Source organism: Vulpes lagopus, chromosome 21 (assembly GCF_018345385.1).
Source record: "Vulpes lagopus strain Blue_001 chromosome 21, ASM1834538v1, whole genome shotgun sequence".
Lineage (NCBI taxonomy): Eukaryota > Metazoa > Chordata > Mammalia > Carnivora > Canidae > Vulpes > Vulpes lagopus.
Window position 1 is genome coordinate 8,339,216 of NC_054844.1, and position 26,126 is coordinate 8,365,341.

Consider the following 26,126-nt stretch of genomic DNA (forward strand, 5'->3'; position numbering starts at 1 on the left):
AGTTCTAATTTCAAAGCATTGTGGCTTGAAAATATGTAGGGGACAATCTCAATTTTTTGGTATGGGTTGAAACCTGATTTCTGACCCAGTATGTGGTCTACTGAGAAAGTTCCATATGAACTTGAGAAGATTGCGTATTCAGTTGTGTTCAGATAGAAAATTCTGTATATATATCTGTGAAATCCATCTTGCCCAGTGTATCAATTAAACCCTTGTTTCTTTGGTGATGTTGTGCCTTGAAAATCTGTGATTTGCAGGAAGTACTGTGTTGATGTCTCCTACTGTTAGTGTATTATTATCTAAGTATGTCTTTACTTTGGTTATTAGATTGATATACTTGGCAGCTCCCACATTAGGGGCATAAATATTCATGATTGTTAGGTTTTCTTTTTGGATAGACCCTTTAAGTATGATGTAGTGTCCTTCTTCATCTCTTACTACGGTCTCTGGGATAAACTAATTTATCTGATATGAGGATTGCTACCCCTGCTTTCTTTTGAGGATCATTTGAATAATGAATTGGTCTCCAACCTTTCATTTTCAGGCTGGAGGTGTCTTTAGGTCTAAAATGAGTCTCTTGTAGACAGCAGATAGATGGATCTTGCTTTTTTATCCAGTCTGAAACCCTTTGTCTTTTGATGGGATCATTAAGGCCATTCATGTTCAGAGTAACTATCGAAAGATATAAATTGAGTGTCATCATAATATCTATTCAGTCCCTGTTTTTGTGGATTGTTTCTTTGGCTTCCTCTTTCTTTTACAGGATCCCCCCTTAATATTTCTTGCAGAGCTGGTTTGGTGGTCACATATTCTTTCAGTTTCTGCCTATCTTGGAAGCTCTTTATTTCTCCTTCTATTCTGAATGAGAGCCTTGCCAGATAGAGTATTCTTGGCTTCATGTTCTTCTCATTTAGGACCCTGAATATATCCTGCTGGCCCTTCCTGGCCTGCCAGGTCTCTGTGGAGAGGTCTGCTATTAATCTGATATTTCTCCCCATATAAGTTAAGAATCTCTTGTCTCTTGCTGCTTTAAGGATTTCCTTTTATCTTTGGAATTTGCAAGTTTCACTATTAAATGTCAAGGTGTTGAATGGTTTTTATTGATTTGGGGGGAGACCTCTCTATCTCCTCGATCTATCTCCTGAATGCCTGTTTCCCTCCCCACATTAGGGAAGTTCTCAGCTATGATTTGTTCAGATATGCTTTCTGGCCCTCTGTCCTTCTTGGCATTTTCTGGAACCCCAATTATATGCAGATTCTTCTTTTTGAGGCTATCATTTATTTCCCTTAACCTTTCCTCATGGTCTCTTAATTGTTTATCTCTTTTTTCCTCAGCTTCATTCCTTGCCATAAACTTGTCTTCTATGTTACTCACTCTTCCTTCCACCTCATTAACCCTCATCATTAGGACATCCAGTTTGGATTGCATCTCATTTAATTGATTTTTAATTTTGGCCTGATTAGATCTAAATTCTGCAGTCATGAAGTCTGTAGAATCCTTTATGCTTTCTTTCCAGAGCCACCATATATTTGTGCTTCTGAATTGGCTTTCTGACATCAAATTGTAATCCATATTCTGTAACTCTGTGGCAGAGAGTACTGTTTCTGCTTCTTTCTTTTGTGGTGAATTCTTCCTTTTAGTCATTTTGTTCAGTACAGATGGACTGTAAGAGTGGGCTGAGTCAAGAATATCAACCATGACCTAAGTAAATTTCACCCTAGTTGATTCTTGCTAGAAGTGAAAACCTTTCTTCTGTAGTGTTCTGGCTGTTCTCTCCTTAAATCTCAGGTCGAATTTGTAAAGTGTTCAGGATGTTTTGAAAGTTATCTAGGTAAGTTGGTGGGGCCAGGTGAGTTGAGGACCCCTACCCTTCTACCATCTTGCTAGTTTTTTTGAGGATTTTTGCATCTATGTTCATCAGATATTGGCCTGTAGTTGTGTGTGTGTGTGTGTGTATGTGTGTGATTTCTTTACATGGCTTTGATGTCAGAAAACTGCTAGCCTCAAAGAACGATTTTGGAAATTTTCCTTTATCTTCTATTTTTTGGAAAAGTTTTAGAAGGATAGGTATTAACTCTTCTTTAAACATTTGGTAAAATTCACCTGTGAAAGTATATGGTCCTGGACTTTTGTTTGTTGGGAGTTTTTTGATTACTGATTCAGTGTAATTGCTGGCAATTGGTCTGTTCAAATTTTTTATTTCTTCTTGATTAGTTTTGGGAGGTTATATGTTTTTAGGAATTGGTCCATTTCTTCTAAGTTGTGCAGTTGGTTGGAATATAATTTTTCATAATCTCATAATATTTTGTATTTCTGTGGCATCAGTCATTATTTCTTCCCTTTCAGTTCTGATTTTATTGAGTCCTCTGTGTGTGTGTGTGTGTGTGTGTGTGTGTGTGTGTGTGTGTGTGTAAGGATGAGTCTGGCTAAAAGTTTATCAATTTTGTTGATTTTTTCAAAGAACCAGGTTTCATTGATCTATTCCATTTTTTTTTTAAGATTTTTCATTTATTTATTCAGAGAGAGAGAGGCAGAGACACAGGCAGAGGGAGAAGCAAGCTCCATACAGGGAGCCCCACGTGGGACTCAAACCCAGGTCTCCAGGATCAGGCCCCGGGCTGCGGGTGGCACTAAACCACTGCACCACCGGGGCTGCCCCTGTTCCATTCTTTTTTATTTTTTAAAGTTTCCATTTCATTCTTTTCGCTCTGATCTTTATTATTTTCTTTCTTCTACTGGTTAGTCTTTTTTCTAGCTCAGTTAAGTGTAAAGTTAGGTTTTTTTATTTGAGATTTTTCTTGCTTCTTGAAGTAAGGTTGTACTGCCATAAATTTTCCTTTTCAAACAGCTTTTGCTATACCCCAAAGATTTTAAACTGTTGTATTTTCATTTTTATTTATCTCCATGTACTTTTTAAATTTTCCTCTTTGATTTCTTGGTTTATCCACTCTTTGTTTAATGGCATGTTGTAAACCTCCATGTATTTGTGTTCTTTTTCAGATTTTTTTTTCTTGTGGTTGATTACTAGTTCCATGCATGGCATTGTGGCCAGAAAAGATGCATAATATGACTTCAACTTTTTGAACTTGTTGAGACTTGTTTTGTGGCCTAATACATGATCTATTCTAGGGAATGTTCCATGTACACTTGAAAAGAATATTATTCTGCTGTTTTGGGGATAAAATGTTCTGAAGATAACTGTTGGATCCATTTGGTCCAATGTGTTATTCAAAGCCACTGTTTACTTGTTGATTTTCTGTTTGGATGATCTACTCATTAACAGACATTTTCATTAACAAAATCCCCTACTATTATTGAATTACTATCAACTACTTCCCCTATGCTTGTTATTAGCTGCTTTATTATTTCAGTGCTCTCATGCCGAGCATAAATATTTACAATTGTTATATCTTCCTGTCCCTCTTTGTCTCTTGTTAAGTGTTTTAAAGACTGTTTTGTTCAATATAAGTATTCTTACCCCAGCTTTCTTTTCACTTCCATTTGCATGATAAATGCTTTTCCATCCTGTCACTTTCAATCTGCCTGTGTTTTTAGGTCTTTAGGTCTGAAATGAGTCTCGTGTAGGCAGGATATAGATTTTTTTTTTTTAAATCCATTTCATCACTCTACGTCTTTTGATTGGAGCATTTTGTCCATTGTATTCAAACTAATTATTGATAGGTATGTACTTACTGTCATTTGTTACTTGTTTTGTGGTTGTTTTTGTAGTTCTCTGTTTCTCCTGCTCTCTTCTCTCATGGTTTGCTAGTTTTCTTTAGTGATAGATTTGAATTCCTTTCTCTTTATTTTTTGCATATCTATTATTGGCTTTTTTAAAGATTTTATTTATTTATTCATGAAAGACACGGAGAGTGGGGGGGTGGGTGGTCAGAGACATAGGCAGAGGGAGAAGCAGGCTCCATGCAGGGACTCCATCCTGGGACTCCAGGATCATGCCCTGGGCCAAAGGTAGATGCTACACCACTGAGCCACCCAGGGACTATTACTGGTTTTGATTTGTGGTTACCATCCAGTTTGTATATAACATCTTCTGCATCATGCAGTCTATGTTTAGTTGATGGTCATTTTTACTCCTCTCCCCACCATGTTTCAGGTATGTGATGCCATACTTTTTACATTGTTTTATTTTGTGAATGTCTTCACTGACTTTTATAGGTATACTTAAATTTTTTTTACTACTTTTGTGCTTCCTGATTTTCTTCCTACTACTTGTGGTCTTTCTTTACCACCTAAAGTATCCCCTTTAACATTTCTTGTAGGGCTAGATTAGTGGTGATGAATTCCTTTAGCTTTTGTTTGTCTGGGAAACTCTTTATCTCTCCTTCTATTCTGAATGATAACCTCGCTGAATGTGGTATTTTTGGCTATAGATGTTTTCCTTTCAGTACTTTGAATATATCATGCCACTCCTTACTGGCCTGCAAAGTTTGTGCTGAAAATCAGCTGATAGACTTATGGGGTTTCTGTTGTATATAACTGCTTTCTTTTCTCTTGCTGCTTTTAAAATTCAGAGAACATTATTTTTTAACCAAGTGATTTAAGTGGCCAAGTAATACCGACATGAAAAATGAGAGCATTTGGGCATCTTGAGAAAGTTAGACTTGGAACAGAGAAACATAGGCAAAAGTTGAAAGGGCTAATACAGATTTGCTAATACAGATTTGGTCCTTTTTTCTGTGGATGTGGCCCATACTCTACTCTTGGCCTATTTCATCAGAGCAAACAGGTTCTCTACAAATAGTAACAGCATCACAAATTACACTTGAATGGGTATAAAAGAATGAAGTTTGGAAATGTCTTCACCCCATGAAAACTGAATTTCACTTCAAAAGTTGGCATATACCATACCATGGTTAAGAACATGGCCTCTAGAACCAGAGTATCCAGCCTCAGATTTCAGCGTTGTCACTTACTAGTTGCATGTTTTTAGGCAAGTTATTTAACTACTGTGTCCTTCAGTTTTTCCAAATCTAAAATGGGTATTAAACTCACAAATTACTGTGAGGATTTAGTTGTAAACTCATGTAAAACATTTAAAGTAGTTTCTGGTGTTAACACATGTTAACTATTATTACACGGAGTAGAATTTCACCATCCAGGGGACATGTTGAGCAACAGAAAGGGGAGGGTGCATTACTATTAATATATGCATATAATAATTTCTCTCAAAAAATTGTGAAAATTCTGGAAGTACCATCATAATTTTCATTTACCCCCCCATTTGTGTATTAATAACAAAGTGTTTTAACAATTAATGTCTCATACATAATTTTGGTAAAATAAATCTAAATATAGGTAGAAATTCTATTCATATTATATATTATTGTAAAGTATGCACATAAATATTTATGCTAATTATTATATAGGTGGGTTTCCTATAAGTGTATCCTATAATTTGATACCTATTATATATAATTATTTATTATTGTAAATTCCAGACATATATTTGATGTAAATATATTAAATCATTTAATCATTCATGCTTTTATTCAACAACACTTAACTAAGCACCTACTATTTGTCAGGTATTGCACATTAAATACTCAATTATATGCCATAAACTATTCCCCTAATTACAAGTCAGGTAATATATATTTGTGAGTAAATACATATATATATTAATATATTATTGAAAAGAGGAAGGAAAAAAATGGCAAGTGAGCCAAATTTCATGGTTCCACAATATAGTAGCTTTGAAGTCCTGAATGCCAGAAAAGAGTGCAGGCAATATCAGAATACTGAGAAAAGGCTACCAATCAATTTGCATCTAACACTGGGATATTTAACAAAAGACTCTGAGCTTAATGTTGAATTGGTATGTCTTTCTTTAAATATTATCTTCTGGGAAGGTTGGATGGCTCAGTCAGTTGAGTGTCTGCTTTTGGCTCAGGTCATGATCCAGAAGTCTCTGGATGAAGCCCTATGTCAGTCCCCCTGTTAGGGAAATCTGCTTTATCCTCTCCCCCTCCTCCCTCTCTCTCTTGCTCTCTCTCTCTCTCTCAAATAAATAAATAAATAAATTTTAAAAAGTTAGCTTCTATGCTAATATGTAATATGGATATATGATTTTTAGTAAAACATGAATTTTCATTATAACTTACATTTATATAGAAAACACGTAATTTACACATTCATTTCAGTTTTAGTTACAATGTCCTAAGGAGCAAGGAAGTGACTCATTGAGTCTTTGTACCTTTACCAGGTGTTGCTGTGCATATTTTGTTAGTGACCAGAATTACAATAACAAGAAACAATTAAGAACCAATGGGATTCATGCCTTGTAGAGGTAACAAATATTATTATCCTTTCAATAATCATTAACTGTCACTTTCTTAAAAAACTAAGGAAAAACAAATTTGTTTTGATTTGTTAATAAGAAAATTATTGCTTAAACCAAAATAGAAAACATATTATATGCAGATGGAAACACTGTCAAATGAAAAGGCATCATGTTATATTTATGAAAGCCTTAAAAAAGTCAGAAAACCTACTCAGATTCATAAATCAAGAGCAAAATGTTGGGGCAGCCCTGGTGACTCAGCGGTTTAGCGCGCCGTCAGCCCAGGGTGTGATCCCAGAGGCCAGGTATCAAGTCCCACGTCAGGCTCCCTGCATGGAGCCTGCTTCTCCCTCTGCTGGTGTCTCTGTCTCTGTCTCTCTCTCTGTGTCTCTATGAATAAATAAATAAAATCTTAAAAAATAAAAAGAGCAAGATGTTAAGACAAATTCAAATCAGCAATATTCCTTTTTATTTAATCCCCTGGAAAGTCTTATAAACAACTTTTAATAGTCACATTCACCAATTTAATTTTTATAAATTCAGCAGCAGTCTTTGGGATACTGGGAGACAAAGGATTGTATTGTAATCTTCAGTGAACGAGGTGGATTCTTGCTCCATTCCGTAGTTCGGGTTTTCATCAAGGGATCTTAAAGGCTGAAGAGAAACCATAAATAGAAAAACTGTTATTTTCCTCTTTACACATACTTGCACAGAAGAATTACATTGTAATATAATATGTTATATTACAACACACACACTCACATGTATTATAAAGCATACTACGTCCCTGAACAGAAAACTTAAATGCAATGCTTTGCAAACTTCAGCATGCATAAGAGTTATTTCTATTTCATAGAACTATGTTGACAGCCCAAAGTGCCATTTTTAAAAAGTCCCCATGTGATTCTGAAGCAGTGATTCAGCAGTGATTTCTCTTAAGGAAAAAGTAGTTTAATCCTTATTCATTACAGAATAATATTCTATGTTCAAGGTTATAAATCAAAAGTCATTCGTAGTCCTAATCTAATAAAGCTGTTCAATTTTTAATGTTCCCATATACATATATACACATATAATCTTATAGGTGTAAACATTCAATTATATTTGATATAATGGAATATGATGGAATGACACTGCATTTTTGTGGATTGTTTTTCCTTCTTCAGTTGGCCATACCATAATTTTTTAGCCACTGCCATTCATGCTGTTTCCAGCCTTTTGCCATTATTAACAATGCTATAAAAAGAAATCATTATATATAAGTTCTTACATACTAGTGGCTTAATCTGTACAGAAGAAACTCTCAGGGGTAGAATTTTGCATGAAAGGATCTGCGGAGCATTTTAAAAATGTTTCATAGTCGTTTCCAGATGGCTTTCTGCAAAGGCTACCACACCTCCCACTTCCAATTAGCAATGTTTCAAATTATGATTTTCTCTGTATTTCTACCAGCAATAAATATTGGTGCTGTTTTAAATTTTTGGTGCTCTGATTTACATAAAATGACATCTCAGTGTTAATTGTAATTTAAATTGCCTGAACATACTGGTGAATTTGAGCATTTATAAATATCTATTTGTCATTTGAAATTTATTCTGTGTGGACTGTCTTTTCATAGCTTTGCCCAGTGATGATCCATCAGAGGCTATTTTTTAACAATTGTTAAGATATATATAGATATCTATATATATAGATAGATGCATATATATGTATATTAAGATACATATATATGTATATTTATCATTTTCATGCTATATAGAATTTATTACCTTATATTTGTGTATGTGTATATATATGATTTAATACTTTACATTTATATACTTTTAAGAGTCCCAGCTTTAATCCTGTGTCTCAATTTGTATTTCCTATTTCCACAAAAAAAAACCCCATACTTTGGTAAATATCATTTCTAACTATACAGTCCTCCCAAATTGTTTCTTTTTTAAATAGAAACTATATCCACTACCTCATTTCACCATCTTTTCTTTTTGATGTATAACTTAACAAATTTCTTATCTATTCACTATTTTCTTCTGTTTTACTTTCTGCATGAGAGCAAATTATGAAATGTAAATCTGATTGTGTCTTGCCCCAGCTTAATTTTTCAAAGCCCATTGCCTCCCTCCCTAACAGTCCCTAAAATAAAATATGAATGTGAATATATAGCAGACAAGGCCATTCATTATAAGGCTCTATGCAGCTTGCCTTTTCAGCTTAGATTCTCACCACTTCCTTTCTTTGAGATTTACATTAAACAATCATGTCTTTGTCAATAGTATCTTTTATTTATGAACCTTCGGTGCTCAGAACACCACTTGTCACCATAAATATGTTCAACACATATTTTTAAAGATTTTTATTTTTAACTAATACCTATCTACACCCAGTGTGGGGCCCAAATTTACAACCTTGAGAGCAAAAGGTTGTACACTCTACCAACTGAGGCGGCCAGGCACAGCAGCTCAATACATATTTTTGAATGAAAAACTCCTTACTATTTCCCAACGATGTGGTTCTTTTCTATGCCTCCATACTTTGTACATGCTATGTCCTTGCACTAAAATTGTCTACCTTTCAATCATTTGATGTTTATTTACCTTGAATATCACATCTTCAGAATCTCCTCCAATTTCTTAGGAAAACTTTCTATCTTGTACTACCTTTACCATAACATGAATTATACAAGTGTTGAGATGTCTTTTCTTTTTCCCAAAATGACCATTATAATATCTTGAAAAGATTTATTCATGTTAATGTACCCAGTTTCTCCTTAGCTCCATGATGTACCATTGTTATTGCTTAGAATATACAAATAAGAGTTGAGGTGCCTGGATGGCACAGTTGGTTGTGCATCTGACTCTTGATTTCAGCTCAGGTCATGATCTCAGGGTTGTGGTATTGAGCCCTGAGTCAGGCCCCATGCTTAGCTGGGAATCTGCTTGGGATTCTCTCCCTCTCTCTCCCTCTGCCTCTCCCCTCACTCTCTCTCTCTCTCTGTCTCAAGTAAATAAATCTTTAAAAATAATAATATATAACTAAGAGTTGGATAACAGTCACATTTATAAAGAGCTGTTATCTATTCTGAATATGGATATACATACATACATAAATATATATACAAATGTATGAAAGTATGTGTATACGCATTCTTTCTTTTTGTTCTAATACCAGAGGAGTTCTCAATTTTCAAAAAAATGTACCTGTTTTGAACAACATAAATAAATTCCCCTCACTCACCTCCCTGGGTTAGAATTCTCATCTTCCTTTTCAGTGTACCTCAGAATGGTCTTCTTTTCATCCAGAAATAGGAAGAGATTTAGACACAGAAATTAGCCCAGCATCATTAAAATCATCTGACTCATTGGGATTTTCTGAAAGGAAGAAAATAATTACTGGGAAATAAATCAGACCTCCCCTCAAGGGCCTTAGAACCTCTTTGAACATTGAAATGCATTGCCCACAATTAGGAAGGTAAACAAGTGTGATTTATGGGGCATAGGAAGCCTTTTCCATGCCTTAAATATGTTTTCCTGACATAGTTGCAGCAAATAGCAAGCCTCTGGGATTGAAGAAGTGAGGCAGACATTTTTAGAAGGTAAGGAATACTGAGAAAGTGTTGAGCCTTCATGAAGCTAGTGGGTATTGGACTATTTCTTCCAACTCAGCAGAATTAGTCTACACAGAGGCAGAATCAGTGCATTGGTGCTAAACAGAAATTGGAGCACAAAGAAAGCAGAATGACATAATGGGAAATAGTGATGGCTTCTATGGGATAAACATATAGGAAGGTTAAGCTTTTAGATTTTTAGAGGAAAATATTCATAAATATCAAGTTAGAGAAAGGAAAGTAGCAGGACATAAGAATGGAAGGAATTGGGAAAGATATGTGAAAAAGTTAAGCCTTTTAGATTAATTTGTTTCAGTAAAATGAGGTCCAAGTCATAATATTCTACTTGCATGGTTCTTGTACCTCCACCAGTAATAATCACAAACCTGTAGGCCAGATTGTACAACTGCAGTTTTTATGTTCTCTAAGAGTCACTTGTAATTCATTCCTGCCTTTCTTCCCTATATGCAGCATGTTTCCAATTACATGTTTGAGATTTCTTTCCACTGCTAAATAGAATGCCTCAGCTGCAACTGTAGCTGCCAGTCTGAACCCTAGGGCTGTAAGACCCTCAAAGAACCCACAGACCTGAGGAAGTCAGCACGTCCAGATCATCTGCTTTCAGGGAAGAATTCATTTCCCGGTATTGAATTTGGTGGACAGAATTCTCTCCTCTCAAGGAAACTGACAACAGAGGTCTTAGGTTAGGGATCAGCAGATCATAATAAAACTTATCCTCCCTCCTAGTGCTTTTACCCAGCAATGCAAACATACTCCATCTTGATCCATGCCCTCGTCTTGTTTCCATCCTTTCTACTACCAAGCTTTTCCCTTATAATGCCACAAACTCAAGTGCAGTAGGGTAAGGTGAAACCTCCCCTATTGCCATCGTATTACACCCTAGTTTCACCCCCTGAGCAAGTGGCAGTCTTCTCTAATTCATTGGAGCTTTAAAAATTAAATCTCTCTGAAATCTATCCATTCTCTCTTCTCCATGCTCATTATCAAGTCCTTTCCATTTTTCATGTCAACTATTTCAAAATTCTACCTTGCCAATAATGTGGTCTTCCTTCAACCTTTCACAATCCTGTCATCAAATAGAACTTTCAAAAAAACAGCTTGACTATTTTACCCACCCCCAACATAATACTCTTTGACTATTAATCTTACTATGGGGTATGTGACTTCATACTTTGCTCCCCCCTCCTTCTGCAACCTTATAAGTAGCTTCTCTCCTTGAACTCAACCTTTACTTCCCCTCAAAATGACACATGCACCATCCTTGAAGTTTCACTAGACTTATACATGTTTTTCTCTTTCCCTGTAATGCACCTAATCGAGTTTTTTGAACTTGATTTTCAAAATGTCTCAAAAGCCTCCTAAAAGCCTCCAATTCTCCCTCCACTCCCCCATTAATTACTGCCTTCTCTATGCCACTTTTGCTCCTTGTACACATTAACATGCAATACTACATGGCACTTTATTTGTTTGCATATATATCTCTTCCACTAGAAATTCCACGAAGACTGAAACATTTGACTATCAATGTCTGTATCTTCATAGCCCAGTACATCGTTTAACAGAACAGTTAAATGAGTACTAAGTATATAGTAGGAGCAAATAAATATTTGGGCAATAAAGGATTCCTCCTAAACCATATAAGCATATTCATTCTAAACTACCAATTCTATGATGTCCCAAGTAATACACAGATAGAATACAAGAATCCTCAACCAACCCAAACCCCTTTCTCCTCTGAAATCTTGTTTCCTCTTTTGGAGAAACTGTTTAAACCTCTTCTAGGTCCCATCCTTTTGGCTGTTTGATTCTTGAGTCTAATATGTGTACATTTGTGTTTTATATGTATATACAGTGAGATAATATGTATTTTATCCCAAGAACCTTCTTATCCCATAGAGACATTAGATAGACCATAACTTGGCTCAGACCTGTAAGCCGCTGTTGCCGTCTTCGCCTTTGAGTCCACAAGAGGAGAGCGATGAGAAAGGCCAGCAGAATGACACCAAAGATCCCCAATGCAACAAGGGATGAGTGACCTAAGTGTAAGTAAGTATCACAGGAGATGATGTCTTAGCTAACAGACTGAGGTCCCTGGTCCCACCCCTCTCTTTGATATAGGATGGCTGAAGTAAGTTTCCCAATCCTCAGGATGACCTCTAACCCAAAGTCTCTTAACAAAAAGGATTGTAAAGAATACAGACAATTGGACCCGTGGTCATAAATCGCATGATATACCTCTAGGATTTGATGATCTTTGGGCCATTGCAATTTCTGTAGGAGAAAAGAGAAGGAGACTTAATTTGGGGAGTAATGTGTAGAACAAATATTTCTATTTTTTTATATGAGCCTTTGGTGCCTCTCAACCAGGTCAACTACTCCTTCCCACCTAAAATGAGGATCCCCTTGTCTTTATGCCTTCTGTTTGGACATGCATAGAAGTTATGTGCTTTCCCTTGGTGAAGGCCAAGGTGTAACAACAGATGTTCTCATTGTTATTCTCATTTCCAATTCCTTCGGATTGGAAAATCATCATTCTCTCCCCGCCAGATCCCTGTGCACATGCGTCCAGTCTTTACACATTGCATGTCACTTCCCACCCCCTTTTTGCTGCCAGAGATGCCAGCTCACTCCAGGTTCCCAGCACTCACCTGAGCACCTCACAGCAGCATCTTCTTTGTGGCCACAGTCACTGTGCCCCCAGGGTCTAGCAGGACAATCCCACAAGGAAGACTCATTCCCTTTGCACTTCACATCATTGAGCCATATAGGCCCAGTCCCCTGACCAAATGCTGCCTCTTTTAGTGCTTCTAATGCTGGGCCACAGCCCAGCTGTCGACACACCACTTGCGCATCTTCAAGGTCCCAGGAGTCATCGCACACTGTCCCCCAGGAACCTCCGTGCCAGAGCTCCACACGTCCAGAACAATTAGAGGTTCCTTCTTGAAGTCTTATCTTGTCTGAAAAAATCACAGACACCTAGATCATTTCTGAAGAATAAAAACTTCTAAAAGGTCACAGAGGGAATGAGAGATTGGAAATTTTTCTTCAATCTCTATTTTAATACTTTGCTTATTTAATGTGTACTTGAGAATATATTTTAACAACATTTATCCTTTATGAAAGTATATGTCCTTTTGGCAAACTGGATGTATTTCATCCTGGACACAATAACATTAGTGTGATTTAGGAAATGTGGAATAAGGTTAACACTCTATGATATTAATTTTTCTCAAAGAGAAAAAGGTTTAGGAGATTGTCAGGTACATAAAAAAAACCTCTTCGAGGGTAAGAAGATGGAGAAGGGTGAAATACTTCAGGATTGATTTTTTTAACTGCTTCCCTTCTCATATTGGTAAAGCAAGATAATATTTGAAAGAAAAGTGGGAAAGGTAAGGTAAAGTTTAATAGCCAAATACTGAATTATATATCTTTTGCTCCTCATTTGTTCTCAGAGAAAACAATTGAATAAAACTTTCACGAAGGCCATGGAGAGTGCAATGCTTCTTGGACAACTAATCCGTGATCCTGAATATCTATAAGCCAAATTAAATGAAACTAATTACACCATCTGGGTAGAATAGGTGGCAGAGGTTATTCCTACTTAATGAGATCAGAAGATGATAGTGGAATTACAACATGGAATTCTCATACAGGCCACCAGATACTCACTGGCACATGTGATCCAGGTCTCCTCCGAAGAACTGGCCACTCTCTGTTTCCATGGAGAAGATGGGCACTGCCATAAGGTGTGAGGTCCTTTTGGACACTGGACATTGTCCACCCACATGTGCCTGGACATGGGCTTGTCTGAAGATGCAGGGTTGATGCTCCCCTTGTCTGCACAACCCAGTTGCCTGCATACCACCTCCACAGTGGTTGCAGACATATTACTCTTGCCAACGCTGCCCCAAGCTCCATTGTAAAAAACTTCAAGACGCCCTGCACAGATGTCTCTGCTGGTTTCATCAATCAGTCTCAGAGACATGAACTCTGGGGTGAAATACAGAGTTAGTAGTTTCACATCTTCTCTCTGAAGATTCACAGGACTCCCTCCCATTCTATGATAATGGTTTTAAAAATAGGCACAATATGTCAATTGCTAGTAACTCTTTGGTAATTTTTGGATGATTTTCTACACTAAATTTGGTATAGTTCTGTAAATAGCTTATGGTTTTCTAGTATTGCGTTTTGTGCTTAGGGACCCATTTAGAAGGCCACCAATGATTCTAAATTGATTTCTAAATCTTAATCGAGCACTCAGAGCCTCAATTGCATAGTTTAGGTTTGTCTCACTAAATTACTGCAATTTTAGCCTCAAGAAACTTATCTCATTAATTTTCTTTGCAGCTTTCTTGACAGTTAAAACTTAGTAAGATACTCAGACACTAAAACCAACGAGGTGTATATTACCTTAAAACGAAATCTTTCCTTTTCTGACTCTTCACAGTTGTCTGCGTATGTCCTCCACCAGTTTATGTCATTAAATGTGCATGATATCAAATTACTTCTGGCAGATAGAATTTTTCACTTCCCTAAGTAACTGAGTCATACTTCTGTTTTCCCCAGTCTGTTACCACTGAATATAGTTTCCTACTTCACAATAGTTTCCAAATCTTGTCATGTATACAGAACAAAAGCAGTCGCCTCTTAGCCTCTTATGATCATTTTTGCTCCTACAAAAAGTAAGTTTCATTTGCCTGTCATAAAAAAATTACTTGGGTATGGCAATTATCTTTTGCTTTGTAGAATGTAGTGTTGGATTTTTTTCTTCTTGTCCCTTTTAATTTACTTCTTTATACAGTGATATCAAGTGGTACACTGAATGTAGCTCCATATATATTTATAAAAGATTTCTCTATCTTAGTTTTGTTGTCATGTTCATGATATGCAAGCCGATGTCTGTATTTTTCTCTCTCTGATGTTACCCTACCTTGCACATGGGATAGCATTAATCAATCAAATCCACACTTCCGGACCCTGACTCTAACAATAGTTCCCTCTAAACCTGCTTTCCAGGGAATTTTCTCAGGTTAATATCTTTCACTTCCTGGGGCCCCTTCTCAGTCCTTCTTGGGTAATTGTGACCAGAGATTATGTGCAGAACTCACCTGAGCAGATAACTCCTGCATCCTCCTTATGTCTGCAGTTGTGTTGCCCCCAGCCGTGTGAGCGGCATTGCCAAATATGAGATTCCTTTCCATTACAGTTCACCTCGTCCAGCCAGATGGGCCCTGTTCCTTCCCCAAAATGAGCAGAGCCAGTGGCATTAATGGCCACTCCACAGCCCAGCTGTCTGCACACTACATGGGCATCACTCAGGTCCCAGCTGTCATCACAGATGGTGCCCCAGGAGCCCTCATGGTAGACCTCTATTCTCCCAGCACAGCGACCGCCTCCATTTACCAGGCGAAGTTGCCCACTCGCTGGAAAGAGAAAATAAAATATTAATATTGCAATATTAATAAAATGCACTCTTAAGGATTAAGATCATTTTTATAGATTGGCCACTGATTCTTACCAATACAAGCAACAGCACTTTCTTCCGAAGTGGTAGATCTCGTTGGGTCCAGAGATGTTGAATTGCATGGGGATAGCGTCTGGCTCTGATTTCCTGCAAACACCAAATTGCTCGGTCATACAAGATACAACAAAGTTAGGGTGAGGAACGGAGAACCGATACAGTGTCAGACAGATGAGTGGAGAACAAACAGCTTCAGAGGGAGGGGAAGATGGTGGGTCAACCCGGCTAGGAATAAATCAGGTGCTTTGAGAAGGGCCAGTACATGGTAAGCACCAGGTAGGTAATTATGAGGTTTGTGAAAATTAAGTTTACTTTCCTTCTAAAAAGACACGTGAGGTTGATATCCTAGCATGCTCATGATCCCTTAAAACAGATCATGCCCTTTGGCTTTTGTCCTTCATCCCTATAGATACACCTGCTCTAAAGGCATGCCACCATGAGAAAGGCTCATCATTGGCTGTCCTTCAGCCGCTTACCTGAGCAGATTACAGAGGCCACTTGCCCAGCAGAACACAGCGTCGCGCCCAGAGCAGTTACAGGGCAATCTCCCATGTGCTGCTCAGTCCCAGTGCAGTGAAACATGTGCCTCCAGATCTGACCACTTCCTTTCCCAAAATGTGCTCCTCCCGGAATAGAAAGGGCAACTCCACATTTGAGCTGCTGACAGAAAACATGGGCATCTTCCATGTCCCAGTGAGAGTTGCAGAGGGATCCCCAGTTCCCAAGTATCTTGAGCTCCACTCTTCCCTCACATGGGGACTGGCCATTCACCAAGCGGATTTCCGTGTATCCTGGAAGGAGATGGGGCTTTTAAAAAGATGTCTGTGATTACCTAACCCCCCCTCCTCGTGGTATGGGAACAAATTGAACAAGTTCTCTGGGTCTCACTTGAGCAGACGACTCCAACATCCCTGCTGTGGCTACAGGTCCCATCTGGGCGAGAGGCTACTGAACAGAGTGAAAGATGGGACTCCTGCCCCTCACACTGGAATTCTTCAGCCCAGATCTGTCCATTTCCTTCTCCAAAGTGAGCTCCCCCTAGGATGGAGATGACTGTGCCACACTGTAACTCTCTGCACAGCACACTGGCAGCTTCCAAAGAGAAGTCAGAATCACAGACGGTGCCCCATGTGTTGCCATGTTTCACTTCAACACGACCAGAGCAGGGAATATCTCCTCCAACTAGTCTGGGTTCCCTGTGGGCTTTTTTGAAAAAATAATAATATTTCAGTGAGAAATGCCATGATTCCCAGACTTACCTTCATGATGGGACTGGAAAGGGGAGGCCGGGATGTTTGATGATTTTCCATACTTGTTCCCCTTGGCTTTTCTGCCTAGAGTTGGGCATAGCAAATTCTAGATCTCCCCATTCCTTACTGGACCAATTCATCTGAGAGAATTTTAGAACCTTGCTTCTTGGCATCAGCCATTCCCAGAAGCATGATAACTCTTTCCTTTTAATATTTGTGTACATTATTCCTGAAACCATAAATTTATATATATATATATATATATATATATATATATATATATATATATTCTCTTTTTAGCTCTATATTCCACTCTGTACCCATCGCAGTCTGGTGTTGGCCCCAGCCTTTCTGAATGGTTTTATATAAAATGTTGCAATATACTTCCTGTTTTCAAATTGAACCTGGGATTTCTTCTTTCTTTTGATATATGTTACACTTGACACATGAGATACTCCTGTTTTCTCCTCCTTCCTGTCTAAACCTGCTTTACCAGAACCTTTCATGTATTTCCTGACCAAAATTCTATCCTCAACTCCCTCACCTTCTCTTAACTGCCAATAAATATGTTTTCATATATATGTTTTAAATTTCATAAACATACCTACTTGGACATCAGAATATAAGGTGTTCAAAATTGAAGGAATTATTTTACTGACATGGCCACATCTTCTTTACTCAATTAATGATATCCAGACCAAATTAGAATCACTTAAAATTGAACCACTTCTTTATCTCACTTTTTTATCTCATAATTAATGGTAATGATAATGACAGTAGTGAACATTAAATGAGCACTTATTTTATCTATGGCACTTTATTAAATATTGAACAAACATAATTCCACTTAATCTTTACAATCTCCTCAGGGGATAATTATTAACATCATTCCAATTTTACGGACAAGGAAACTGAAACAGAGAGGTGTAGTAATTTGCTTTGATCATATAGAGAGTTACAGAAGGAGCAGAATTTAAAGGTCTACAGTATGTTCCAGAGCCTAGAATCCTGACCCTCACAATACACTGCTCATGTCAAAAATCACCAAGGTTGTCAGTCCTCCAGGATATTTCTCCTCCTTATTTGTTGCTACTATTTTTTTTAAAGACATTTATTTATTTGAGAGACAGAGAGAGAAGAGAGTGAGCGGAGGAGGAGCAGAGGGATAATGAGAGAGAGAATCTCAAGCTGACTCCCCACTGAGTGTGGAGCCGGACTTGGGGCTTGATCTCATCACCCTGAGATCAAAATCTGAGCCATAACCAAGAGTAAGATGCTTAAATGACTGAGCCACCCAGGAACCCCTGTTGCTACTGCTTTAATGTAATTTGTCATCATATGTCTTGTAAACCTTTGCAAGTCTAAGTAATCTTATTTCTAAGCCCTCTTTCTAATATATCTTTGGCATGACCACAGATATGTTATTACATTTCAAGTATTTTCACATGATTTCTTTGTCTTTGGGGCAGACTATTCAATGCTTCTTTGCTATTTATGCAATAATTTATCCTTTCAGCAAATAGTTTTAAGGACCTACAATATTTTAGACATTCAGGTGGGCTAAAAAGTATGTCACATTTCAGTCCATCAGTGAAAATAGATACTACTTCTACTAATAATAATAATTGTAACCTTAGCAGTTAACAGGTATTGGTCACTTGCTGTGTAATTCCTGTGAAGCAGGCATTATTATACTACCATTTTTCTTTTGAGGAAATTGAAGCACAGAGAGCTTTGGTAGATTCTCCAATGTCACCCATCTATTAAAATTAAAGAGAGATGATAAATACTAAATATTAACATTCTTTAAAATACTTTATGATGTCACCTTTAAAGCTTTCATGTCTATTACTTTATCAGTTGTACCTGATGCTCCAGCCTTAAAGAATCCTGGTCATGCTATTCTTCTGTGCTTCTGCAGAAACTTACTCTCCATTTATAATGTTTTTCCCAACCTATGTACCTGGGGGAAAAGCTACTTCTTTTCAAGGCTGCTCAATTTCTTATTGATCACCCTTGCCCTCAAGAACACAGGTGAGCATAAGACATACATGTTCAAATAATAATGAGTCCAGGGGCACCTGGGTGGCTCAATTGGTTAAGTGTCTGCCTTCGGCTCAGGTCATGATCTCAGGGCCATAAGACAGCCCTCTGATGGGTTCTGGGTATATAGCCTACTAAGATTGTCTCTCTCCTTCTGCCCCTCCCTTGCTCTCCCTCTTTAAAAAAGAAATAAAATTAAATTAAAATTAAGGATATAGTCATGAAATAGCATGGTGTAATTGAGGAATTATAAATAATTTAGTATGGATGGGATTTAAAACATAAAGACACCAGAAAGAAGCTAAAGAAATGGAGCTCAGATTTTAAGAACTCTGCCAAATTGAGGAATACAATCATCAAGGTAAGTAAGAGTTTCTTTTAACATACTCAGAGATAATTCAAATTATTTGGGAACTACAAACTATTTCCTTTAAATTTTTAAAGAAAGAAAATGCATTTGAAGGACCTTCTAAAGGGCATCCATCTTTTAGAAATGCCTACTGTCAAACATCACTAATTCCCTTGACATTACTCTCAGCATGACACAGATATCCTATCAGTACTTGCCACTTTCCAAAATTGTTTCAGATCTGACTATATTCTGTATTGTAGCAGTATAAAATACCCCAGCATGTCAAAATTTCACCACTTACCCATTTAATATGTAAAAGCAAGTTTCTATACAAAAGTGAGTTGAAGAACATACTTTCTAAACACAGCTCCAAGTTTAAAGCATATAATGCCCCTACCCCAAAAATAATGAAAAATTCTTCAGTTGAGTCCTTAATTTCTTCTTGTTATATCATTATTTAAGCATGAAATTCCTCTAAGATATCATTAGCTAGTATTGATCTGATCCGATTCCACTTTGGGAGAGATCTAAACTTTTTATTTTAAATAAAGGCAGTTTCTTAGACTGAGCCCAAGTCACCTTTCTTGTAACCTCTTGCTCTCTCATCTGGATCAAAATAAAAGACAGCCTGTGTGAAAACAAACCAAGAAATTAAACCAAACTAAATAATTTTCTCTCTCATGGTGAAAATGTGTTATGCATTTGAAAACAGGTCCTACTATAAAGATCCTCTTGCTTCCTTTTTCCTAAAATGTTTGAATCCTGGGCAAAGGGAAATTCTTCCATGTAGAAATGACTTTAAGATTCCATTCTAGCTTTTTTTTCTTCATAAATCTGTTAGTAATACATTAATCTACACCATGAGTTGACTTCTTTATATCATTTACTCTGTGTACATCGTTAGAATATTCAAAATTTACTCCTTTAAGAGATTTCTTTCCTGCTAAACCTGTGACTGCATTTTATTATAAAAGCCATTAATTTGAGTTTTGTACCTGTATTTAGCTTCTTTGATCAATAACTTAAACTTCCCCCTGGCATAAGTAACTGAATTTGTATTTCCTTCTTTCTCTAGAATTAAATAAATGAAGACATGAAGAACAAACACGAGAAAGAATTCATTAGAATTACTTCCTTTTGTTTAGTAATAGATAAAATACACAGTATGATTTAAATAAGCATTAACACATTTTTATCATTTATTCCTTTCTAGACTATGAAGAAGTCTAAATCATTTTAGTATCAAAATGATTTCTCAAACCTTAGTAAATACAGCACAACTCATATGAACTGTTTAAGTTCTGATGGTCTCTATGACCCATGCACAGCCATCACAAACAAAATGTCTGGGATTCAAAGTAATTTTGTAGCAAATTTTCTTAGCCTGTTTGTGGCTGTTTGTAGAAACTGCACATCGGAGATAAAATGTTGCTTTATCCTTCTAGGCTTCTTGCTTTATTGAGTTTTTGGTCCTTTTCAGCCCTAAAGCCCTGTGCTCCACAAAACTAAGAACTTTAAGAATCTAAACAGATAATGGAATTTGTAGTTTGAACTTCACAGGCACAGAGATAGTATTCCATGATTTCCCCCACTGGAAATCTTCTGAAAGAATCAAGAAATCAAGAAATAAAATTATAGGTGGGGGCTGGGTGGCTCAGTTAAGTGACCAACTCTTGTTTCTTTGGCTCGGGTCATGATCTCATGGGTCATGGGATGGAGTTCCACCTCCTGCTCCCCTCTCAGTGGGAAGTCTACTTGGGATTCTCTCCCCTGGCCCCTCCCCCATCCTCTCTCATAAATAAATAAATCTTTAAAAAAAGACACAAAATTACACATTCTATTTCTAGCAAAACAAGCAGAGTGCTAAAACCTATGTACCCATGTAAGTAGAAGAGCTTCTAAAAACTACACAAATATACAAAATATATACACAATACACAATATAACAAAATAGTTTACAAAAGAAGGCAAAGAGTACACATGGCACTTAGCAAAAAAAAATATATATATGTGTATACATACACACACACACACACACATATATATAGTTCTGTAAACAAAAGGGTTCCCCTATAGCTGCAAATTTACACTACTTGGGATTTTGATTATATGTAGTTGAATAGAATCTTAAATAATTCAGAATGTGTTACCAAAACTAAAGTGCTCAAGTAATAAAACCTAAATTTTGGATGTGGTTGAATGGAATGGATGGATAAAATATATAATAACTCAGATATTATAGTCTGGAAAGCTAATGCCTTGTTATTCATGGTAAGATATTGGACAAATGTCACCTTGAAAAGAAAACCATGTACTCATTGAAGTTGAAAAATCAGGGAACATAATCACAGAAGAAAAAATTGAAAAAAAAATCAGAATGTTAGCATGACATAAATCCTCCTTGCCATTTCAGCACTTCTAAGAGAGATGAACTCAGATTTGAAGTAGCCACACTGCAAGAAAAAAAATGGAAAGAAAAATACCAATTTCATAAGGGAAGTATGCTCTGCCAGCAGCTGCTATACATAACTAATTGAGAGACCTATAATTTGGAACTTGCAGAATTGAAAAAAAAATAGAACCCTAAGTATACCATCCCCCAAACTGAGGTGGTAATAAAACTGTAGGCTTAGCAGAAAATAGAATTCACACTCCACATACAAAAAATGAGCCTCCCAGCAAAGACAGGAGTCAGGTCTTGTTTTTCCTCTCAAACCCCTGGTTGCAAATTACCTTAGGGAGTGGCCAATAAATTAAGAGGAAGCTGGTCACAGCATAGGTCAACACTTATACATATATTCCTTGATTGTGGTTATTTTCAGATGGCATTAGATGAAAGAAAATCAACTAGAAGTGTGCTGTTTGGAGAGAATTGTTTCACTACTTTGAGGACAGCTGACAGCAGCCAATGGTAACTCAACCTGTAAAGCAATCCAGGGGTCCCTGTACCAATGTCAGCAGAGAGTGAGCTGTGAAAGGTGTGCAGCCCCCAAATTGCACTCAGCTATGGCTCTGGAGAGCATGCAATAGAAGGAACTGGCCTGAGAATAGCATCTGGGCCTGTGAAGGACAAGGAACAGAGGACAGCTTCTCAGACAGCAGAACCTGGTCTACCAGATGGGCTCACCAGGGAACTCACTCAGTTTTAGGACAACTTATCATTCCTGACCAGTAGGATTTGATAATTGCCACAGAAAAACAATTCTAGGTACTTCTTGGTGACCATAGAACCACCCAAACAGCCTTAAACTGCTTACCTATTTCACTTGTTTTAGTGAGAAAGGAGTAAACTTTTTCATTATCCACTCTTACTTGGATTTCTTTTGGATGCTGCTGGACTTAATACTAACTAATATAAAATACAATTAATAGGAAAATAATTAGAAAAAATGATCAGACATACAATTATGCTTACGCATGCCCAAACACAGGGGAAGTCCCCCCAAAAAGTTGTGTAGAGAAATATAGTTCATAGTTAGTTGTAGCATAATACATGAGTTCTTTTTAAAATAAATCTGAATTCTATGATGAATACAAGTGATGCACCTAGAACAAATGATTAATAAAGGTTGAAAATAAGAGAATAGAAAGTAAATGAAGCAAAATTTGTGATATTAATGTCAGATGAGTTTGATTCAGAACAAAAATCATTCAATCATAGAAAAAGGGGAAACTTTATAATACCAACAAAGAACAATTCACAATGACCACATAACAACTGTAGGTAGATCTATGTCCCAGATTCACAGAGCATCAGTTCATCAATTATATGATAGAGTCACTGGTATACCCAGTAGAAAACCTATAATGTATTTATATTAATAACTAGGAAAGAATCAACATTAACTAGGCACTGAACTCAAGAAGTTAAATCAGTAGGAAATCAGAAAGAAATTAATAGATAGAGAAACAAATTTTAATGAATTAGGAAATGAAAACAGCATTAATCTTAAAAAATCCAAATGCTGGTTCATTTAAAAAAAAAAGCAAAGCAAAGCTAATTTTACCTAATGAAAGAAATTAAAAATATAAATAAAGTCACAGTAATAAATGATAAGAAGAGAAATGTACAGATAGATAAGTCATTTCAGAAAGGTCTTTAAATATTGATATGAAATTATGGTCAGGATATTTTACTAAGTAAATACTAAGGTACAGAACAGTTAGAGCACTTGGGTGGTTCAGTGGTGAGTGTCTGCCTTGGCTCAGGTTGTGATCCTGGGGTGCTGGGATCCATTTCCCACAGGGAGCCTGCTTTTCCCTCTGTCTATGCCTCTGTCTCTCTCTGTGTCTCTCATGAATAAAAAAGTAAAATCTTTAAAAATTAAAGAACAGTTTACATAATATGCCACGATTTGAGCAACAAAATGAACTGAAACTTATATATGGATTTGTTTGTATTTAAATAAAGTATCTCATAAAGGACATATGAATACCCCAGCCATGTAAGTTGTCTGTGAAGAGTAGAATCAGACGCTGGGGATATCTCTCAGGAAGAGCTTCTTACACTTTCATTTCAGAGTGTGAACCATAAAACAACAACAACAACAAGAACAAAATGGACACATGACAACACACAAACACAAAAACCCTCAAAATGTGAATATACTGCTTAATCAAGAAATCTCTTTAAAAAAAGAAAGAAAAAGGACGCCTAGGTGGCTCAGTTGTTGAGCGCCTGCCTTTGGATCAGGGTGTGATCCTGGAGTCCCGGGATCGAGTCCCGCATTGGGCTCCCTGCATGGAGCCTGCTTCTCTCTCTGCCTCTCTTTCTCTGTGTCTCTCCTGAATAAATAAATAAATAAATAAATAAATAAATAAATAAATGAATAAATAAATAATAAAAAAGGAAAGAAGAATGGTTGAAAAGCAGATATGTATATTCTAATTTGTATCTTAAAAGATTATCTTTTTCCAGTCAGAGGATAATTTCTACGTAACTAGAAGAGACATAATTTATAACAACAGAGAAAGCACCTAGGAGCACATCTAAGGTTAGGATGTATCTAGGGTAAAGCCATTGGTTAGTGGACATACAGCATCATAGGACTACATCTCTACATGTTTAATGGTTTTACTTATATGTTGCTTTCCCTAAAGTCTTTCTTTTACCATATTAATAATAGTTAGTTATGTCAATATGTTACCTTACAATCCTTGAAAAGACATCACTTTTCAACAACATTAGCATTTGTATAGATGTGATTAGCATAAAATACAAGAGATTATCTGTAAGCCTGGCCAACTCACAGCTCACCTTGGAACTTCTAAAAGAGGTTGCAGTGAAATACACAAAAACATTCAGAAAGAAGAAATTCTTACATAGGAAGATAGCCTAAGGTTCAGTCATGCCAGTTTATCCAACATACTTTTAAAATCTTTCGGTAACATTCCCATGGAAGACATATTTAAGTTCTACCTTCAAAATTTTAATCCTTCTTTAACCTTTCATACTTCCATGGATTTAAGAATGACTCAACTGTTTTGTTTTGTTTCTTAACAAACCAGCATAGGGAAAAGAAGAGAGAGAAAGGTAAACCAAGAAACAGATTCTGAACTACAGAGAACAAACTAATGGTTACCAGAGAGGGGGATGGGGCAGATGGGATTAAAGAGGGCACTTGTGAAGAGCACTGGGTATTGAATGTAAGTGTTGAATAGTTAATTGTACATCAGAAATTAATAATACACTGTTATGTTAACTAACTTTTAAAAAAACATATTTTATTTAAATTCAATTTGCCAACATATAGTATAACACCCAGTGTTCATCCCATCAAGTGCCCTCCTTAGTGCCCGTCACCCAGCCACCCCATCCCCCCATTCCCTTCCCCTCCACACTAACTTACTTTTTAAAAAGATTTTATTTATTTATTTAGAGAGACCATGCAAGCAAGCTGGGGGAGAGGCAAAGAAAGAGGGAGAGAGAATCCCAAGCAGACTCCACCCCAAGCACAACGCAGGGCCAATCTCACGAACCTGAGATCATGACCTAAGCTGAAATCAAGAGTTGGATGCTCAGCCAATTAAGTCGTCCAAGTGCTCCCTTAACTGTTATTTAAATAAAAAACAAAAACAAGGGCAGGGCACCTGGGTAATGCAGTCAGTGAAGCATCCGACTCAGTTTCAGCTCAGGTCATGATCTCAGGGTCATGGGATTGAGCTCCCTGCTCCAGGGGGAGTCTGATTGGGATTGTCTCTCCCTCTCCCTCTGCCCCTCCCTCCACATGCTCTGTCTCTCTCAAATAAATATATAATCTTTAAAAGAAAAAAAAAACACAAAAGCTAAAGTGAACAAAAACAAAACAAGTCACACCTGTGACCAAGGCACAAAATGAATTATAATTTCGACAGAAACTCCCATGATGGAATAGGTATTTTCTGATTTCTCAAGTGAGATCTAGTCATAAGGACCAATGTTTCTTATCAGTTTCAAGGATCTTAGTGGAAACTTATGCTCTTGGAATTCAGTTTCTTAACATGTTCATTGAAAGTGTTACCTGAGGGGAGCCTGGATGGCACAGTGGTTGAGCATCTGCCTTCAGCTCAGGTCATGACCCCGGGTCCTGGGGTCAAGTCCCACATGGGGCTCCCCACAAGGAGCTGCTTCTCCCTCTGCCTATGTCTCTGCCTCTCTCTCTGTGTCTCTCATGAATAAAGACATAAAATCTTTAAAAAGAAAATAAAGTCTTACCTGAGCAGGTAACTTTAGCTTCTTCATAGTGATCACAGCTCAGTCCACCCCACTGCCAGTTCTTGCAGTCCCAAAGGGAAGTTTCATTGCCACTACAGTGGCTTAAAAACAGCCATGTGTTTGTTGCCCTAACTTTGGAATAACGCTGATAGGACGTTTTGAGAGCAGATCCACATCCCAACTGCTTGCAAACCACATTGGCTTCCTTCAGTCCCCAGCCTCTATCACATACTTTCCCTAGCAGTTTCTGAATTTCAACCTCCACTGTCCCAGCACAGCGGCTGCCTCCACCAACAAGTCTCAGCTCCAGGTCTGATCCATCTGCAAATGAAACAT

The 26,126-nt window shown here is 37.2% G+C and overlaps 1 protein-coding gene across 4 annotated transcripts in view; it reads right to left on the reverse strand.

The window, feature by feature from the left end:
- Positions 1-6,748: 6,748 nt before the first annotated feature.
- Positions 6,749-26,126, reverse strand: part of CD163 (CD163 molecule) — a 30,086-nt gene continuing 10,708 nt past the window's right edge. For 2 of the 4 annotated variants that reach the window (XM_041736715.1, XM_041736718.1), the window contains exons 6-17: positions 25,791-26,111; positions 16,340-16,654; positions 15,928-16,242; positions 15,449-15,541; positions 15,039-15,353; positions 13,600-13,920; positions 12,579-12,887; positions 12,166-12,201; positions 11,859-11,966; positions 10,498-10,593; positions 9,540-9,673; positions 6,749-6,956 (exon numbers count right to left, since the gene is read on the reverse strand). In XM_041736715.1, coding sequence (XP_041592649.1) covers positions 9,597-9,673; positions 10,498-10,593; positions 11,859-11,966; positions 12,166-12,201; positions 12,579-12,887; positions 13,600-13,920; positions 15,039-15,353; positions 15,449-15,541; positions 15,928-16,242; positions 16,340-16,654; positions 25,791-26,111 — 2,306 coding nt within the window. In that variant the 3' untranslated portion in view covers positions 6,749-6,956; positions 9,540-9,596. The remainder of the gene's footprint in view (positions 6,957-9,539; positions 9,674-10,497; positions 10,594-11,858; positions 11,967-12,165; positions 12,202-12,578; positions 12,888-13,599; positions 13,921-15,038; positions 15,354-15,448; positions 15,542-15,927; positions 16,243-16,339; positions 16,655-25,790; positions 26,112-26,126) is intronic. The other 2 variants (XM_041736717.1, XM_041736716.1) reach the window with 2 other exon arrangements.